General features: G+C 33.4%; 1 protein-coding gene across 6 annotated transcripts in view; it reads right to left on the bottom strand.

The window, feature by feature from the left end:
* CCDC178 (coiled-coil domain containing 178) overlaps positions 1–18,285 on the bottom strand; it is a 444,107-nt gene that overhangs the window by 354,188 nt on the left and 71,634 nt on the right. For all 6 annotated transcript variants that reach the window (XM_082699591.1, XM_082699596.1, XM_082699595.1 and 3 more), the window contains 3 exons: positions 10,734–10,816; positions 8,114–8,314; positions 3,169–3,389 (listed from right to left, as the gene is read on the bottom strand). In XM_082699591.1, the coding sequence (XP_082555717.1) occupies positions 3,169–3,389; positions 8,114–8,314; positions 10,734–10,816 (505 nt within the window). The remainder of the gene's footprint in view (positions 1–3,168; positions 3,390–8,113; positions 8,315–10,733; positions 10,817–18,285) is intronic.

The following is an 18,285-nucleotide window of genomic DNA, read 5'->3' as shown; positions in this document are numbered from 1 at the left end:
CCATTCCTTTTCATCCATTTGCCTATCCATCCACTTCCTCCCCTGGCAGATACCATTTTGTTCTCTGTATTTATAGGTCTATACCTGTTTTTCAGATTCTACACATAAGTGAAATCATACAGTATTTGTCTCTGATTGATTTATTTCACTTAGCATTATATCCTCTAGAGGTCCATCCATGTTCGCACAAATGGCAAGATTTTGTCATATTTTATGGCTGAGTAATATTCTATTGTGTATATATATGTATATTCATATATATATATACACACTACGTCTTCTTTATTCATTCACCTGTCGATGGACACTGATGTTGTTCCCATATCTTGGCTTTTATAAAAATGCTGCAATAAAAAAAGCGGTACATAGGGGCGCCTGGGTGGCTCAGTGGGTTAAGCCGCTGCCTTCGGCTCAGGTCATGATCTCAGGGTCCTGGGATCGAGTCCCGCGTCGGGCTCTCTGCTCAGCAGGGAGCCTGCTTCCTTCTCTCTCTCTCTCTGCCTGCCTCTCAGTGTACTTGTAATTTCTCTCTGTCAAATAAATAAATAAAAAAATCTTTAAAAAAAAAAAAAAAAGCGGTACATATATCTTTTCAAATTAGTGGTTTTGTTTTATTTGGGTAAAACCCCAGTAGTGGAATTACTGGATCATATGGCATTTCTATTTTTAATTTTTTGAGGAACCTTGATACTGTTTTCCACAGTGGCTGCACCAACTTACATTCCCACAACAGTGCATGAGGGTTCTTTTTTTTCCCATATCCTTGTCAACACGCTACTTTTTGTCTTGTTGGTTCAAGCTATTCTGAAAGGTGTAAGGTGATATCTCATTGTGGTTTTGATTTACACTTCCCTGATGATTGTGATGTTAACCATCTTTTCACATATCTTTTCTTCTTTGGAAAAATGTAATTTCAGGTCTTCTGCCAATCTTTTAACTGTATTACTTATTTTTTGGTGTTATGTAAGTTCTGTACATATTTTGGATATTAACTTTTTATCAGATATTGATAGTGTCCTTTGGCACATAAAAGGTTTTCATTTTTTTATTGAGGTACAATTAATATATAATAATTTCAGGCATAAAACACATGATTCAATATTTCTATATATTGTGAAATTATCACCAGTGAGTCTAGTTAACATCCATTGCCATACATAGCTAGAATTTTTTTCTTGTGATGAGAACTTTTAATATGTACTGTCTTTTTAACTTCTGAATATATAAAACAATAGTACTAACTATCGTCAAAATGCTACATGTTAAATCCCCATGACTTACGTATTTTATAAATAGGATATTGTACTTTTTCATTCCCTTTCCAGTCATCTTCTAAACCCTGCATGAGGCAACCACCAATCTGTTCTATCCATGAAACTTTTTTTTAATTTGTTTTTTTCTTTTGATTCCACATATAAATGAGATCATATGGTATTTGTGTTCCTCTAACTTACTTCACTTAACATAATGTCCTCAAGGTCCATCCCTGTTGTTGCAAATGGCAAGATTTCACTCTTTTTTTTAAGCGAGCAATATTCCATTATATGTGTGTATATATATATATATATATATATATATATATATATAATACTTATCACTAATATATATACACGTATATATATAATACATATCACTAATATATATACACATATGTGTGTATACACACACACACACACACACACACACACACACATACACACACACACACCCATACCACATCTTCTTCATCCATTCATCCATTGATGGACACTTAGGTTGTTTTAATATCTTGGCTATGGTAAATAACGCAGCAATGAACATGGGGGTGCACACATCTTTTCAGTTTGTGTTTTTTCTTCTAATAAATATCCAAAAGTGAAACTGCTCAGTCATACAACAGTTCCATTTTAATTTTCTGAGAAACTTCCATTCTGCTTTCCACAGTGGTTGCGCCAATTCACATATCCAGCATACAAGGGTTTCTTTCTCTCTACATTTTTGCCAACACTTTTTACTTCTTGTCTTTTTGATAATAGCCATTCTGACAAGTATGTGATGATCTCTCACTGTGGTTTCGATTTGCAGTCCCTGATGATTAGTGATATTGATGATTAGTGATATTATTGTTGGTACAACAACCAACATGTACTTATTGGTTGTCTGTATGTCTTCTTTGGAAAAATACCTATTCAGATCTTCAGCCCAATTTTAAGTCATATTGTTTTATTTTGGTGTTGAGTTGTATGAAGTTCTTTATTTCAGATATTAACCCCTTATCAGGTATATGATTTGCAAATATTTTCTCCCATTCAATAAACTTTCATTTTGTTGATGTTTCCTCTTGTCATGCAGAAGATTTTTAGACTGATGTATCCCCACTTGTTTATTTTTGCTTTTGCTAGCTTTATTTTTGTTGTCAAATCCAAAACAGCAAGTAAAATGAATGAATAGTAGTTTGACCTCTAAAACAACTTGCAGATTAAAAAAAAAAACAACTTGCAGAAACTGTTACAATGGTTGATACTATTTGAAAAACAAAACAAAACAAAAAAACCATTCATTATGCTTAAATATGCATATATAAATATACAAAATTCACCTCGAGACAGATTTTGCTGATAAGGTTATCTTTGGAGAGTGAGGAAGGAAAATGGAATCGCTGAGAATACAGGACACACTTAACAACTCTTTTTACTTTAAAAAAATAAAAAACAAATATAAGTTAAATCTGCTCATTCAGTGGCAGGTATAAATAATTTATTTTTCTATAAATTTCTATTTTTCTATATATATTCTTCAATTCCACAAAAGGAGAGTTAAATGTTAATTAGTAATTGAAAAGATTTTATAGTTAATTACCATCAACAATAAAATTGACTGATATTCTGCTTGCATTCTCTCCCAGTTTAATTTAAAACTTCAAAAATTATCATGTTGTTCTAAATCTCCAAAATTCTATTAGTAGGTTGACTATTATTACTCCTAAGTATAAAACAGAAGATGACACAGTTTAAATGATTATTAATTGATTGTATTATGTGTAGTTTAATAGTTCCTTTAGGAAATTAATAGTGGGTTAATTTTCAGTGAAAATGAAACATTTAAAGATATTAACTTCTTACAGCTGAAATATTTTGTACAACTAAGTAACAATCTATAAAATGCATATCCATTCATTTATTCATTTACCTCAAATTTCTTTGTTTGAAATTCTTTCAGAGCTTCAAGTTCTTGGTTCTGTTTTGAGTTAATTAGAGGACCAAATTTATTCATGTAGTCTATGTCTGCTTGAAGCTTTGCATTAACTTCTTCTAATTTTGCCTTTTGTTTCTCAAAATGTTTTAGTTGATAAGCTTTATCTTCAAGATGCCATTGTAATTCTACAATATCTCCCAAATAGGCCTCATGTTCTAGACATACAATAATAACAAAAGAAAATCCGATTTTAAACCAAGAACTCCAGAAAGAAATCTTTATTTGATAATAGAGACATATGAAATATCTTAAATTCAGAAATTACTTATCCATGAAGCTTACTAAATTAGTAACACTTAGTAGTGCATTATAAAATATATTGCTTTCATCATTTATCATCAAAGGGATTAAAATATATGTTTTATAAGCTAAAAAGTCTTCTAGTATGAATCCTGTCTATTACAACCAATCTATATACTGGGTTATGTATAACTATTCTATGAGCTACAAAATGGGAAAAACTGCAAGAGTGGAGGCCTTCTTAAATTATCTAGAAGTAAAATGATGTGATAGGAGTTATAAATGTCAGAAAGGAAAAGGAAAAAATAATTACTATTTTCTGTTGATACAATTATATATCAAAACACAAAAAACCAATTGAAAATTATTACAAATAGGATAGCTTATATTAAAAAACGTTTATTGTTGTAAGCCACTGAGTTCCAAGGTGATTTGTTACAAATCATTATTGTAGTAAATAACATTAATTCACATGACTAAATGCAAACCAAAATTAGAAGATTTAACATTGTGTTATTGCTAAGGTCTTCTTTCATAGTAGAAGGACCTTGTGAGCATTTCTATGGGACACAACTGTCTTCACACACCATCCCCTCTGAAAGATCAATCCCTAGAACACTCTCCTAAACTCCCTTTCACCAGTCTCAACATTCATGTTCTTTCCAACTCCGATTATGCTATCCTTTTTGCTACTTCCCATTTGCACCCAGGACTTTACTCCTTCAAGGTTATCTGTCTTCACCCTTCCTATATTGAGATTGTAAAACAGCAGCTCCTAGAATTGTGTCAACATATCATTCAAATACATAAACCAGTACTTAAACCAATCTGTGGGTTTTTTTTTTTTTCTCTTCCTTTAGGTAATCAGTCATTGCCCAATCAGTCATGGCCCATGGACCCAGGAATGTAGGTTAAGGGAAGGACAGGGAATCAGGGAATCTAAGGAAGCAGGTACAATAAAGAGTACCAGGGAAATCTGAGTCATTAGTTTATTTGGGCCTTCAGATGCTACTTGGGTATAATAAGTGTACATACTCTTATTTTGTAAGGAAACACAACTGTGCATATCTAATTCTATATTTTTTAAGCTTATGTAACACCCGATTTCTGATGAAAAAGTTACTTCTGATTATCTTTTTTGAGAGGAAAAATAAAAAGACATTTACTAGATTATTGGCTGCATGTTGGGTGCCAATGGCTGTCATTCTATGGGGGAAAGGGGAACGCAGTGGCCTAGTAGAAAGGAAAGTAGTCAAGGGTATATAACCCCACCCTCACTCTTTTCCATTATCTTCCATGGTTTCTTGCCACTCTCCCAGTGGTTGAACCAGCAAGAGGACAGATTACAAAAAATATGTTTGATGCAGTCCATTATCAATCAGACTCACTGATCACAAAACAAAAGATACAAGCGTGAGTGGGCTGGTTAGGGGGATGAATGGATCTGGAGGACTGACCACAAGATATCCAAGAAAAAATAGAATTTCCTTAAAATTTTCATTAATTATAAATGTACTTTTTTCACAGAAATTATTTTAAAATTCTATAAACATCACACTTAATATTAAGGCTGCTAAGGAGATTAAGCATTTTTCTTGTCACATAAGCTAGAGATTTTGAGAATCCAAAATCTTTAAGAATATATACTTCTGTAACCTGTAAAAAAATTTTCTAAAATTTAGAAATTATATCCTAAATGTATCCATATAAAGGCAATATATTCCTGACAGCACACTACTTTTCAGGAATAGTTTACAAACAGAAGTCACCTAAAAACTATAGAGTAAAAATGAATTTAAATTTCATTGCATGTGTTAGCTACTTAAAATAAAGCAGATGAAAATAAATTTCAGTAGATCTTTAATAGTTTTTTAAAAGATCGTTAAATAGATTTTTTTTTAAAGATTTCATTTATTTGACAGAGAGAGACAGCAAGAGAGAGAACATAAGCAGGGGGAGTGGAAGAGGGAGACCCAGGCTTCCTGCTGAGCAGGGAGCCCAATGCAGGGCTTCATATGGGGTTCGATCCCAGGACCTTGGGATCATGACCTGAGCTGAAGGCAGATGCTTTCCCGGCTGAGACACCAAGGTGTCCCTAAAGATCTTTAAATAAAAGACAGCTCAAGCAATAAATTATCACCAATGGCAAGAATGTATTCCATCACTGAAATGCATTTATAAGGTATGGAAAATGTGCATGTACATATCTCAATTTAATTTTATTTTGGCAATTCCTTAAGTAGAACTTCATACAACCCATGAACTATAATATCTTCTCTAATAAAGGCCATATGAGATTATATAGAAAATTATTAGCAAAATATTAAATAAAACCAGCTACCACCGACTATTCTACTACCACTGACAATGAAAGGCTTCTGAAACATTTTAAAAAATTGCAAGGGTGTCTGAGTGGCACAGTTGGTTAATTGTCTGACTCCTGGTTTCAGCTCAGGTTATGGTCTCAGCATTTTAAGATCCAGCTCTGCCTTGGGCTCCATTTGGCGTGGAGTCTGATTCTCTCTCCAGTTCCTTCGGCCTCTTTCATGCTCTCTCTCTCTCAAATAAACACATAATTCTTAAAAAAAAAAAAAAAAAAAAACTCCAGATGACTCCTTGTGAATGTGAATGTGAATGTGAATCTGCTCAAGAATCTACTGGGCTCCAGAATTTCCCAGGATGCCTATTCTGACCCTATTGTACCTTTGGTTGCCTCTAAAACACCAATATGTATGTAAGTATGTATTTATAAATTATACACTTATGTTCTTGTATTAGTAGAGTATGCACATCATAAATTCTATTCAAAAACCTTGTGAATCATAACAAACTCACTCCAAGCCTGAATTATTTACTTCTATAAATAACTATAGAAACCAAATGTTTTGTAAAATGCACACTTTAAAGTGTGGGTAGAAAAAGGCCTACTCTAACCTGAGTTTAGAGCACTTTTTGCATAATTTTTAGAATTAAATCTTTATTAAGGGGCAACAAGGAGCATAGACAGGGGCAGAATTAAAATCATCCAGTCTAGGCTCCTGCTTCTTGAATTCTGCTTCAGAAGGGAGTGAACAAAGGGTGAGTTCAGTCTGTAAGCTCAGTATTAATTTAAAAGGAGTAAACAGTCACTGAACCTACACTTAATTTATTTTATTGAAATAACAGAATCGAGGAACCACTGTAAACTCTATTTTGTCAGGTATAATAATGGCAAAATTAAAACCCCAATAACCAAATAAGAAAATAAAAATAATAAAGTTTATAAATATAAAAGTTCTAATGTTTTCTTGCAACTCCCTAAAATGTGCACACTCTACTTGGAAACTATAATTTTAGAAGACATATAACAAAGGTATATGCGAGTGTTCAGTCTGACAAATAATTTAATGTCTCAGGGTAAAACAGCCTCCCTTTTCCTCTCAAAAGTGTCTTAGTTTAAATGATAGGTTTATAAGCACCCTAATATAACCGTTTATAAATCATGTGAATCCAGAATTAAAATTTCTAACTGAATTAAAAGTTATTTATAAACAAAGTCTAGCCTCAGTAGAATCATATAGTAGGCATGCTTAATAAGCAGTGTTTGGAGAATAAAAAATCCAGTACCTTTAGACTGTTTAATACTTGAGGATAGGTCTCTTATTCTGTGGTCTAAAAAACCTAGTATTTCCTTTTGAAGCATCTCCAGCTTTATTGTCTGCTAGAAGTTCTCAAGATCTACTACTGAATTCTCAAAAGCAGATGCATGTTGCTAAAATATCATTTTAAAACTCGTTTATTTTCCTAGATTTAAAGATTTGGTCAATGACACCAATTGGAAATCACTTAAATTTCTAAGTTTCAAGTACCCAAATAATGTAGTCATCATGGGAAGTATGTGCCAAACGTTTAAATGTCCCACAGGCACCATAAATACTATGGAATTATCAGCAAACACCAAACAAAGTGAGGACTGTCTCCAGGATTCATCATTCAGTTCTCACAGTAGCTTTACGGAGGGTGCAAAGAATCTTGGGCCCAGGTCTGACGTATGCTTTCCCAGTGGTTCCTACACTGCTGACACAGGGCTTGGCTTATCACCCACTGGGGCAGGGTCCATCCACCCCAGCTGATGTACAAGCAAGTGTGACCTGGAAATATGCCTCACCTGCCCATCTATATCCTGGGACAGTCCATAACCTGGGACATAATCCCAGATTAGGCCCCAGAATCAAATTCAAGGTCTTCTGCAAGGAGTTTCCTTATTGCAGACACAGATGAGGAGAGGCTAGATGTCAGGCTATGCAGAGGTGGAGGAAATTAACCTGCTTTCCTGCTCCCCAAATTTCTTCTTTTATTTTTCTTTTATTAAAAATCTAGAGATGGCTTGGAAAAAACAAAAACAAAAACAAACAAACACCAACAAACAAACACCAAACTACAGAAGGTCCAGGTTTACTCACTGCAGTCCCAGCTACATAAATGTTACCAACATTATCATTAATAGCATTTATCAAAAGCACACTGTTTGGATGCAAAACAATATGGTCAGAGTTGACTTTTTTCCAAAGCTTCAATTGATTATTCATGCCTCTCAAACAAAAGAAATGAAATGAAATGAATATGAAAAAATTCTTATTATTCTTATTCTTATTATTACCTTTCTGCACAGCTAATGGAATTTCTTGAAGTCTCCAGATTGACCAAGAATCAATTTTCATGTGAATCTTTTTCTTTCTTGATTTTTGTTGTTTTAAAGCTTCTTCAGCTTCTGCACGGTCAGTTTCTAGACTTTTAATGAGATAAATGGCCTCTGAGAGCAATGTTTCCATTTCCTGCTTTAATTCTGGACACTTTTCATCTTAAAATAGAAATATATATTCACATTTGTTAATGAATCAGCCTATAAACTAGGTGGTGGGAACATAGGTACTAATGGTATCATTTTCCTTTTTAATATTTATATGTTTAATAAGAGAATTTTAGAAAAATGAATTAGTCTTTTAAAGACTTTTATTATAATAAAATAATAACATTAATTATAACCTTTGAAGACAGATTTTGAAGTGAACACTTTGTAAAATAGTTAGAATAGAGGAATTTCAAGCAATATCTCCTTGTATATTTTATCTAAAAATTTTTTTTCATAAGCTATATTATAGAACTTTATTTTTATTCTTGTATTTCCTCTCATTCTATGACAAAAGAAAATCATAATGATTACATCAGATAAATACTGAAAATCCTCAGATGGTTCCTAGAAACATGATACTTTATAATCCTTATCAGATAATAACATCCTTAGTTAGCCCTGCCACAAATTCATTGTTTCCAAATTCCATTTATTTAGTTATAACACAAATTGACTCCTGTAATGAGAGAAATTTGTAATTACTGGTTCACAGCTCTGAAAAGATATGGTTTAATGTTAATAAAATGATTAACATGGATATTCATTCACCTATTTATACTAGAAACACGCAGAGAGCCTGTTATGTTCTGGGCAATACACTCTCTCCCTAGAGATAGATCAGTAAGGAAGATGGATATGGGTTCCACTCTGGTGAGATTTATACTTGTAAACAGTGACTTTTTCCAAAATGTGACATGACAAGAAGACATAAACAAACACAAAGTGTCGAGAAAGGCAAAGCCTCAGAGAGCTGAGTCTAGAAGAAAAACAGTAAAACAGGTTCAAAATAAAGGTAACTAATAGACCTCTGCTTTGTTTTGTTTTGATTTGGACAATAAAGTAATAATTTTCTGCTAGAAGATATTACATATTGGTTATAAGTGCAAGCTCAGTAGTCACAGTTTCTATTTCTAACCTAGTAAGCCTATCAAAAAAATTCGGCATGCGGCCTGAAAAGAATTCTTGAGAAACAGATCTCTCTATTGTAATGCATAAAAATTATCATTTATGGACTGGACCTTGATTTGGCCTCTCTTTATTTGTTCTATGTCTTCTTTTTCCAGAATCTACCATATCCTGGACGTTTTACATCCTTAATTGTCTGTTTTTTTCATAACCATATACACAGTGAACACTGTGTTCTCCAGCCAACTTATGATCTATTCAGTTTCTATAAAGAGAGTCTGAAATGTTTAATTAAATTAATGCCACTTAAATCACTTCTGATGTGATAAAAATATGTTTTACCAAAGACATCCATCATGTTTCTACACAATCTTCTGTACTGTTTTTATGATAGCATTCTAAAATAGATGCTATGTTTATAACTTCACATGCCTCCAATTCATTGTATTGAATCTCTCAGTTTTTTCCTAGAATATCATCCAATTAGTTTTACTATTTCATATTGAGTAGGTGAGTAACCACCTGTAATTTTTTTTAGCACAAACACTTAATTACAATAGATCTTGTCAACCTGATACTGTCTTGCACTTTGGGATCACGTGTATGAGTTTACAATAACATAACTGCAGTTAATTTAACTGTTATTATGTCCATTAACATAGTAATCTTCTAGCATTTGTCATGTGAAAAATTAATACATAACGAATAAGATTTTTTCTTCAGTGTAGAGATTAATAGTGAAAAGGAAACAGTAAAAACAGAGCCTCACTATGAGAGACAGCTTTGAAAACTACATATATGCAATATATATACATTATATATACAATATATAATATATATAGTGCATGTATTAATCTTAATTTATACATATAAATATTATGTATATATTAATATATTAAATATAGAATATTAATATATTTATAAATATATAATATTACATATATTTGTAAATATATTTATAAATATATTAATATTACATACATACATATTACATACAAAATATAAATATAGTAGAGCTTCCATGTCCAGTGTGGTAGTCATGAATCCCATGTGATTATTTACATTTAAAAAGTGTTAAAATTAAACTGAAAAATTAAATACTCAGTCTTCCCAGCTACATTTCAAGCAGATATTATATGTGGCTACCAGATGACAGAAATAGAGAACACTTTGATTATCCCAGAAATCACGACTAGACAGCACTGAATTACAGTTAACTTCTTGGGAGGTAGGGAGAGATCATTATACACTCGGGACCCAGTCCGGTATACATTATATTAAATATTTTTTGAATTTTGTTGTTTAATTAAATGATATAGAAGGCTCTTTCCTCTATTAGATATTCACAAGAATTATAAAACTCTTAAAAATGATTATTGTAAACATTAAAAATGTGTTAAATGAAAAGTCAATGAGCTTTTAAATATAACTTCATTTATTTAAGTATGAGGTACAACTTTACCTCTCTCTTCTGGTTTAACCTCTTTCACTGGTGTAGCAATACTCCAGTCTTCCTTCTGGTCTTGTGTGGAAGAAGTTCTGCTCCTATATAAAGTTATTAAAACAAATTTTAGGTGATCCTCTCACATTAAATTTTAAATTTTTTTTTTTTTGGTTTTTCATAAAGTTCAATACTTTCTTTTTTTTTTTAATGTTTATGGTAGAACTTACTATACATGCTAATGCTATTATACAAGAAAATAATATAGCAAAATTCTAATATGTAATAGGCTTTACGTTTTATGGTAAATTAACAGAAACTCAAAATTTGTTACAAATGACCTAAAAATATTTGAGAGGATATTAAAGAAGTTTGTTTTTGTTTTTGTTTTGTTTTTAAGATATTGTTTATTTATTTGCTACAGAGAGAGAGAGAGAGAGCGTGAGCATAGGCAGACAGAGTGGTAGGCAGAGGCAGAGGGAGAAGCAGGCTCCCTGCTGAGCAAGGAGCCCATGTAGGACTTGATCCCAAGACACTGGGATCATGATCTTAGCCGAAGGCAGCGGCTTAACCAACTGAGCCACCCAGGCGTCCCTGTTTTTGTTTTTTAAGAAAATGAATTGGTCTTCCCTAGATAGTGTTGCTATCAGAAAAAGGGGGTTTAATTGAGAATAATTTGAGAGCTATTTCTCTAACTTCAGTTTAGAAGTTTGGGGTACCATATAAAATCCAAGGACCAAAAACGCTTTTTCAGATTTGAAATTTTTTTTAAAGATTTTATTTATTTATTTGACAGAGAGAGAGAGATCACAAGTAGGCAGAGAGGCAGGCGGGAGGGGGGCGGGAAGCAGGCCCCCTGTTGAGCAGAGAGCCCTATACAGGGCTCGACCCCAGGACTCTGGGACCATGACCTGAGCTGAAGGCAGAGGCTCAACCCACTGAGCCACCCAGACACCCCAAGATATGAAATTAATAACATTTTAGCAAAATATCCAAATTAAAATGTTATTTTTTTTCTAAAGAATTTTTCTAGGGGCATCTGTGTTAAGCATCTACCTTGCGCCCAGGTCTTGATCTCAGGGTCCTGGTGTCCAGCGCTATGTCAGGCTCACTTAGCAGAGAGTCTGTTTCTCCCTCTCCCTCTGCTCCTCCTCCCTCAGCCCATTCTTCATGTATTTGTGCATGTTCTCTCTCTCTCAAATAAATAAATAAATATCTTTAAAAATGTTTTAAAAAATTGTTGTTAAGTTTTCATCATATTTAAAAAGAAATATTTTTCCTCTGATAAATGTTATCAGAAAAACAATATCAACAACAGAGCAGGTAGTGATATTTTTATTGTTATTATTTTTTCTTATTAAAGAAGCATTGTAAATTAAACAAAGTTTAAACATACCAAAAATCATATTATAAAACAATCCATATTAATTTACTCTTCTTAGCTATAACAGAACACTCTAATGATATTTCAATTTTTATAAAATTAGTCATAAAATATTGCATGCTGCTTTAGCTATATGACATTGTTTCCTATATATTTGACTATAGTTTAATATTTCTGATGGCTGCATACTATTTATCTCATTGTTGTTCCACAATTCATTTAGAAAAGCTTGTTTATTATGAGGTCAGGGAAATATTCATCATCTTTTCTCCATTAGTTTCAACTTTATTTTTAAATATTTTTGTTAAATAATCTAATATTTTTTTCTTGCTTGTTTGAACACTAAAAAAGGTTGAATCAGTATGTTGCACACTTGAAACTAATTAATATTGTGTCAACTATACTCAAAAACTAAAAATAAAAGAAACATTCACACCATAAAAACTAAAGAAAGAAAGAAAGAAAGAAAAAAACATGAGGGTTGCTGGAAGAGGCGAGAGCACTTTATGTAAGGTACAGTGGGTGTATATGCAATTGATGAATCACTAAATTCTACTTCTGAAACTAATAAATAATAAAAATTGTTGCACATAATTGAATCCATTTTGTGTATTTTTTTTCTAAAATTTAGTAATTTTTGGACCAGCAAAATCGTTTTGATTCTTTTTTTTTTTTTTTTTAATTTGAGAGAGAGAAGGAACAGCAACAGGAGGAGGGGCAGAGGGAGAGGAAAAAGGACTCCCTGATGAGCAGGGAGCCCGACATGGGACTTGATCCCAGGACCCTGGGATCATGACCTGAACTGAAGGCAGATGCTTAATTGACTGAGCCACCCAAGTGCCCAATTCTTATTTTTTTTTAATTGAGGCAAAAGTCCCATAACACAAAATTAACCATTTGAAAGTGTAAACTTCAATGGCATTTACTACACTCAATGTTGTGACTATCATCACCAGCTAGTGCCAAAACATGTTTATTACCTCAGAAGAATTGCCCCTCATTTTTTTTTTTTAATATATGGAACACTTCATGTGTGTCATCCTTGCAGAGGGGCCATGCAGATCTTTGTATCATTCCAATTTTAGTGTATGTGCTGCTAAGTAAGCCTCATATTTATTGAACAATCTCTCCCCTCTCCTTTCTACCAGCCTCTGGCAAGAATCAATGTGCTTCCCATCTCTATGATTTACCTGTTATAGATGTTTCATATAAATGGAATCATGCAACAGGTAACATGTTGTATTTGGTTTCTTTAACTTAGCATAGTGGTGTAGAAGTTTATCCACATTACAGCATCTATCAAAACTTTATTACTTTTTATGGCTGAATAACATTCCATTGAATAGCTATGCCACCCTTTATTTATACATTAGTCTACTAAAAAAAAGTTTACTTAAATTCAATTAGCCAGCATATAGTACATCACTAGTTTCACACGTAGTACTCAATAGTGCATCAGTTGCTTATAACACCCAGTGCTCATCACATCACATACCCTTCTTAATGCCCATCACCCAATTACCCTATCCCCCACCAACCACCCCTCCAGCAACCCTGTTTGTTTCCTATAGTTAAAGAGTTTCTCATTGTTTTTCTCCCTCTCAGAAACTTCCCAATAAGTTTTCCCTCCCTTCTCTTATGGTCCTCTGCACGTTTCTTATAGTTTCTTATATTCCACATATGAGTGAAATCGCAGGATAATTGTCTTTCTCTGACTTATTTCACTCAGCATAATACCTTCCAGTTCCATCCATGTTCATGTAAATGGTAAGTAATCATTCCTTCTGATTGCTGAGTAATATTCCTGTGTGTGTGTGTGTGTGTGTATGCATGCGCACGTGTGCACGCGTGTGTGTGTATCCATTCATCTGTCAATGGACGTCTCAGCTCTTTCCACAGTTTGGCTATTGCAGACATTGTTGTTATGAACATTGGGGTGGACATGTCTCTTTAGATCAATACATTTGTATCTTTGGGGTAAATACCTAGTAGTATAATTGCTCCACCACAGGGCAACTCTACTTTTAACTTTTTCAAGAACCTCATACTGTTTTCCAGAGTAGCTGTACCAGTTTGCATTCCCACCAACAGTGTAAGAAGGTTCCCCTTTCTCCACATCCTTGCCAACATTTGTTATTTCCTGTCTTGTTAATTTTAGCCATTCTGACTGGTATGAAGTAATATCTCATTGTGTTTTTTACTTGTATTTCCCTGATGGTTGAGTGATGTTGAGCACTTTCTCATGTGTCTCTTGGCCATTTGGATGTCTTCTTTGTGGAAATGTCTGTTCATGTCTTCTGCCCATTTCTTCACTGGATTCTTTGGTTTTAGGGTGTTGAGTTGGATAAGTTTTTTATAGATTTTGGATATTAGCAATTATCTTCTGATATGTTATTTGCAATTATCTTCTCCCATTCTGTAGATTGCCTTTTAGTTTTGTTGACTGTTTCCTTTGCTGTGCAGAAGCTTTTGATCTTAATAAAGTACCAAAGTTCGTTTTCACTTTTGTTTCCCTTGCCTTCAGAGACATGTCCACCAAGAAGTTGCTGTGGCTGATGTCAAAGAAGTAGCTGCCTTTGTTCTCCTCTAGGATTTTGATGGATTCTTGTCACACATTGAGGTCTTTCATCCATTTTGAGTTTATCTGTGTATGGTGTAAGGTAATGGTCCAGTTTCATTCTTCTACATGTGGCTGTCGAACTTTCCCAGCACCATTTATTGAAGAGATAGATTATTATTTTTGCATTGGATATTCTTTACTGCTTTGTCAAAGATAAGTTGACCATAAAGTTGAGGGCCCATTTCTGGGATCTCTATTCTGTTCCACTGATCTGCGTATTTGTTTTTGTGCCAGCACCATACTGTCTTGATAATCACAGCTTTGTAATAGAGCTTGAAGTCAGGCAGTGTGAAAACCCCAGCTTTGGTTTTCTTTTTCAACATTCCTCTAGCTATTCAGGGTCTTTTCTGGTTCCATACAAATTTTAGTATTATTTGTTCCAGCTCTGTGAAAAATGTTGTCTTATTTTGATAGGGATTGCACAGAATATGTAGATTGCTCTGGGTAGCATAGACATTTTAACAATATTTTTTCTTCCAATCCATGAGCATGGAATGTGTTTCCATTTCTTTGTGTCTTCCTCAATTTCTTTCATATGTGTTCTGTAGCTTTTAAAATGCAGATCCTTTATCTCTTTAATTAGGTTTATTCCTATGTATTTTATGATTTTTCAGTGCAATTATAAATGGGATCAACTCCTTAATTTCTCTTTCTTTCAGCTCATTGTTAGTGTGGATATATGCAATTGATTTCTGCAGATTGATTTTATATCCTGCCATGTTGCTTAATTCTTATATGAGTTCTAGCAACTTGGGTGTGGAGTCTTGGATTTTCCACATAAAGTTTTGTCATCTCCAAGGAGTCAAAGTTTGACTGCTTCTCTGCCAATCTGAATGCCTTCTACTTCTTTTTGTTGTCTGGTTGCTGAGGCTAGGACTTCCAGTACTATGTTGAACAATAGTGGGGAGGGTGGGCAACCCTGTCGTGTTCCCAACCTTAGGGGAAAAGCTCTGTTTTTCTCCATTGAGAATGATATTCGCTGTGGGCTTTTCATAGATGGCTTTTATAATATTGAAGTATGTTCCCTCTATCCCTACACTGTGGAGAATTTTAATCAAAGAAGGATGCTGTATTTTGTCAAATGCCTTTTCTGCATCAATTGAGAAAATACGGTTCTTGTACTTTCTTTTATTAATGTGATGTATCATGTTGATTGATTTGCAAATGTTGAACTATCCTTGCAGCCCAGGAAAAATCCCCACTTGATGCTGGTGAATAATCCTTTTAATGCACTGTTGGATCCTACTGGCTAGTATGTGGCTGAGAATTTTGGCATCCATGTTCATCATGGATATTGGTCTGTAATGCTTCTTTTGGGTGAGGTCTGTCTGGTTTTGGGATCAAGGTAATGCTGGCCTCTTACAGAACTATTTTCAAAGATTTCTGCTGAAAAATTTGAGGTTGTCTACTCGTTTTGGCTATGGTGAATACTGATGATATGAACATTTGTATATAAGATTTGTTTGAACACCTGTTCTGAAATCTTTTCTGTACATACCTCAGAGTGGAACTGCTATATCATTTGGTAATCCAGGATTAACTTTTTGAGTTAAAAAGCATCAAACTGCTTTTCAAAGTGACTAACCATTTTACATTCCCACCAGCAATATATGAGATTTCTAATGTTGAATAAAAGTGAGAAGAGCTAGCATCTTGTATTGTTCCTGATCTTAGGTTGAAAAAGTTTGGATGTCACCATTAAGTATTATATCAGTTGAAAATATTTCATAAATTCCCTTCACCTTGCTTTCTGGTATGTTCTAACCTCTTTTTTTAGTGTTTTCATCATGAAAAAGTGTTGGATTTTGCCATATGTTTCCACATTGAGATGGATTCCCCCCTTCATTTTATTACTGTGGATATATTACACATTGATTTTTTTTTCTCTATTTTGAACTACCCTTACGTACCTGGGAGAAATGTCAGTTCATCATGACATGTAATTGCATTAATATGTTGCTAGGTTCAGGTTGCTAGTATTTCATTGAAGATTTCTGCATCTATAGTCATAAAGCCATTGATCTACATTTCTTTTACTTAAGATGTTTTTATCTGGCTTTAGTATCAGGATAATGCTGGCTTCAATGGTTGAAAAGTGCTCCTTTCTCTACTATTCTTTGAAAGTGTTAGAGAAACACTGATATTAATTCTTCTTTCAATGTTCAGTAGACTTCACCAGTCAAACCATTTGGTCCTGGGTTTTTCTTTTTTGGGAGATATTTGATTACTGATTTAATCTCTTTACTTGTTACAAATCTGTTGAGATTTCCTAATTCTTCCTCAGTCAGTTTTGATAGCTTATGTTTTCCTAGAAATTTCACCTTGGTTATCTAAATTTGTTCATATTATTATCTTATCCATAGTATTATAATATTATAATTTTTTATTTCTGAGAGGTGTATAGTAATATCCCTAATTTTCTGATGATTTTCATAATGCAAATCTTTTTTCTTTGCTAGTCTAGCCAAAGGTTTGTGAATTCGGTTGATCTTTTCTTTTTTTTTTCTTTAAATATTTTATTTATTTATTTGACAGACAGAGATCACAAGTAGGTAGAGAAGCAGGCAGAGAGAGAGGAAGGGAAGCAGGCTCCCTGCCAAGCAGAGAGCCTGATGCGGGGCTCAATCCCAGGATCCTGGGATCATGACCTGAGCCGAAGGCAGAGCCTTTAACCCACTGAGCTACCCAGGCACCCTCGGTTGATCTTTTCAAAGAAACAACTTTTGTTTTCATTGATACTATTTATTGTTTTTTTTAATTCTTGACTTCATTCATCTCTGCACTAATCTTTATTTCCTTTCTTTTCCTAGCTTTAGCACATTCATTCCTTTTTAGTTCTGTGAGGTATAGAATTCAGTTACTGGATTTGGGATCTTTTTTTTTTTTTTTTTTTTTTTTTTTTTGATGTTAGCATTTGTGGCTATAAATTGTCCTGTGAGCATTACTTTTGCTGTATCTCATAAATTCTGGTATATTGTGTTTTCATTTTCATTAATTTCAAAGTATTTTCTAATTTCTTCTATAATTACAGCCTTGATTGACTGAGGCTTTTGAGCATGTTGTTTAAAATCTACATTTACATGGACTTCCTAGGTTTTTCTGTTATTCATTTCCAGTTTCACTCCATTAGGTCAGATAGGATACTTGGTATGATTTCAGTCTTTTTATTCTACTGAGATTTTTTATATAGCTTGACATATGATCTATCATGAATAATGTTCAATGTCAAGAAGAAACGAATGTACTTTCTCCTGTTATTGGGTGGTGTGTACTATATAAGTCTGTTAGGCCTAGATTGTTCTAGTGCTGTTCAAATCTTTTTCATTACTGAACTTTTTTTTTTAAGTTCTTTTTACCATTCTTGAAAGTGAGGATAGAGTGAATTCTCAAACTCTTATGAAAAACTGTGTATTTCTTACTTTAACTCTTGTCAGTTTATCCTTCATGTATTTTTGAGGTTGTGTTTTGGGTATGTATATGATTTTGATATCTTCTTGATGGAATGGCCCTTTTATGAAGATGTTAAGTATTATTTCTTATAATATGTATCGACCAAAAGTCTATTTTGT

The sequence above is a fragment of the Mustela nivalis genome (genome assembly GCF_964662115.1).
Source record: "Mustela nivalis genome assembly, chromosome: 14".
NCBI lineage: Eukaryota > Metazoa > Chordata > Mammalia > Carnivora > Mustelidae > Mustela > Mustela nivalis.
This window is presented reverse-complemented; position numbering and strand designations above follow the sequence as displayed.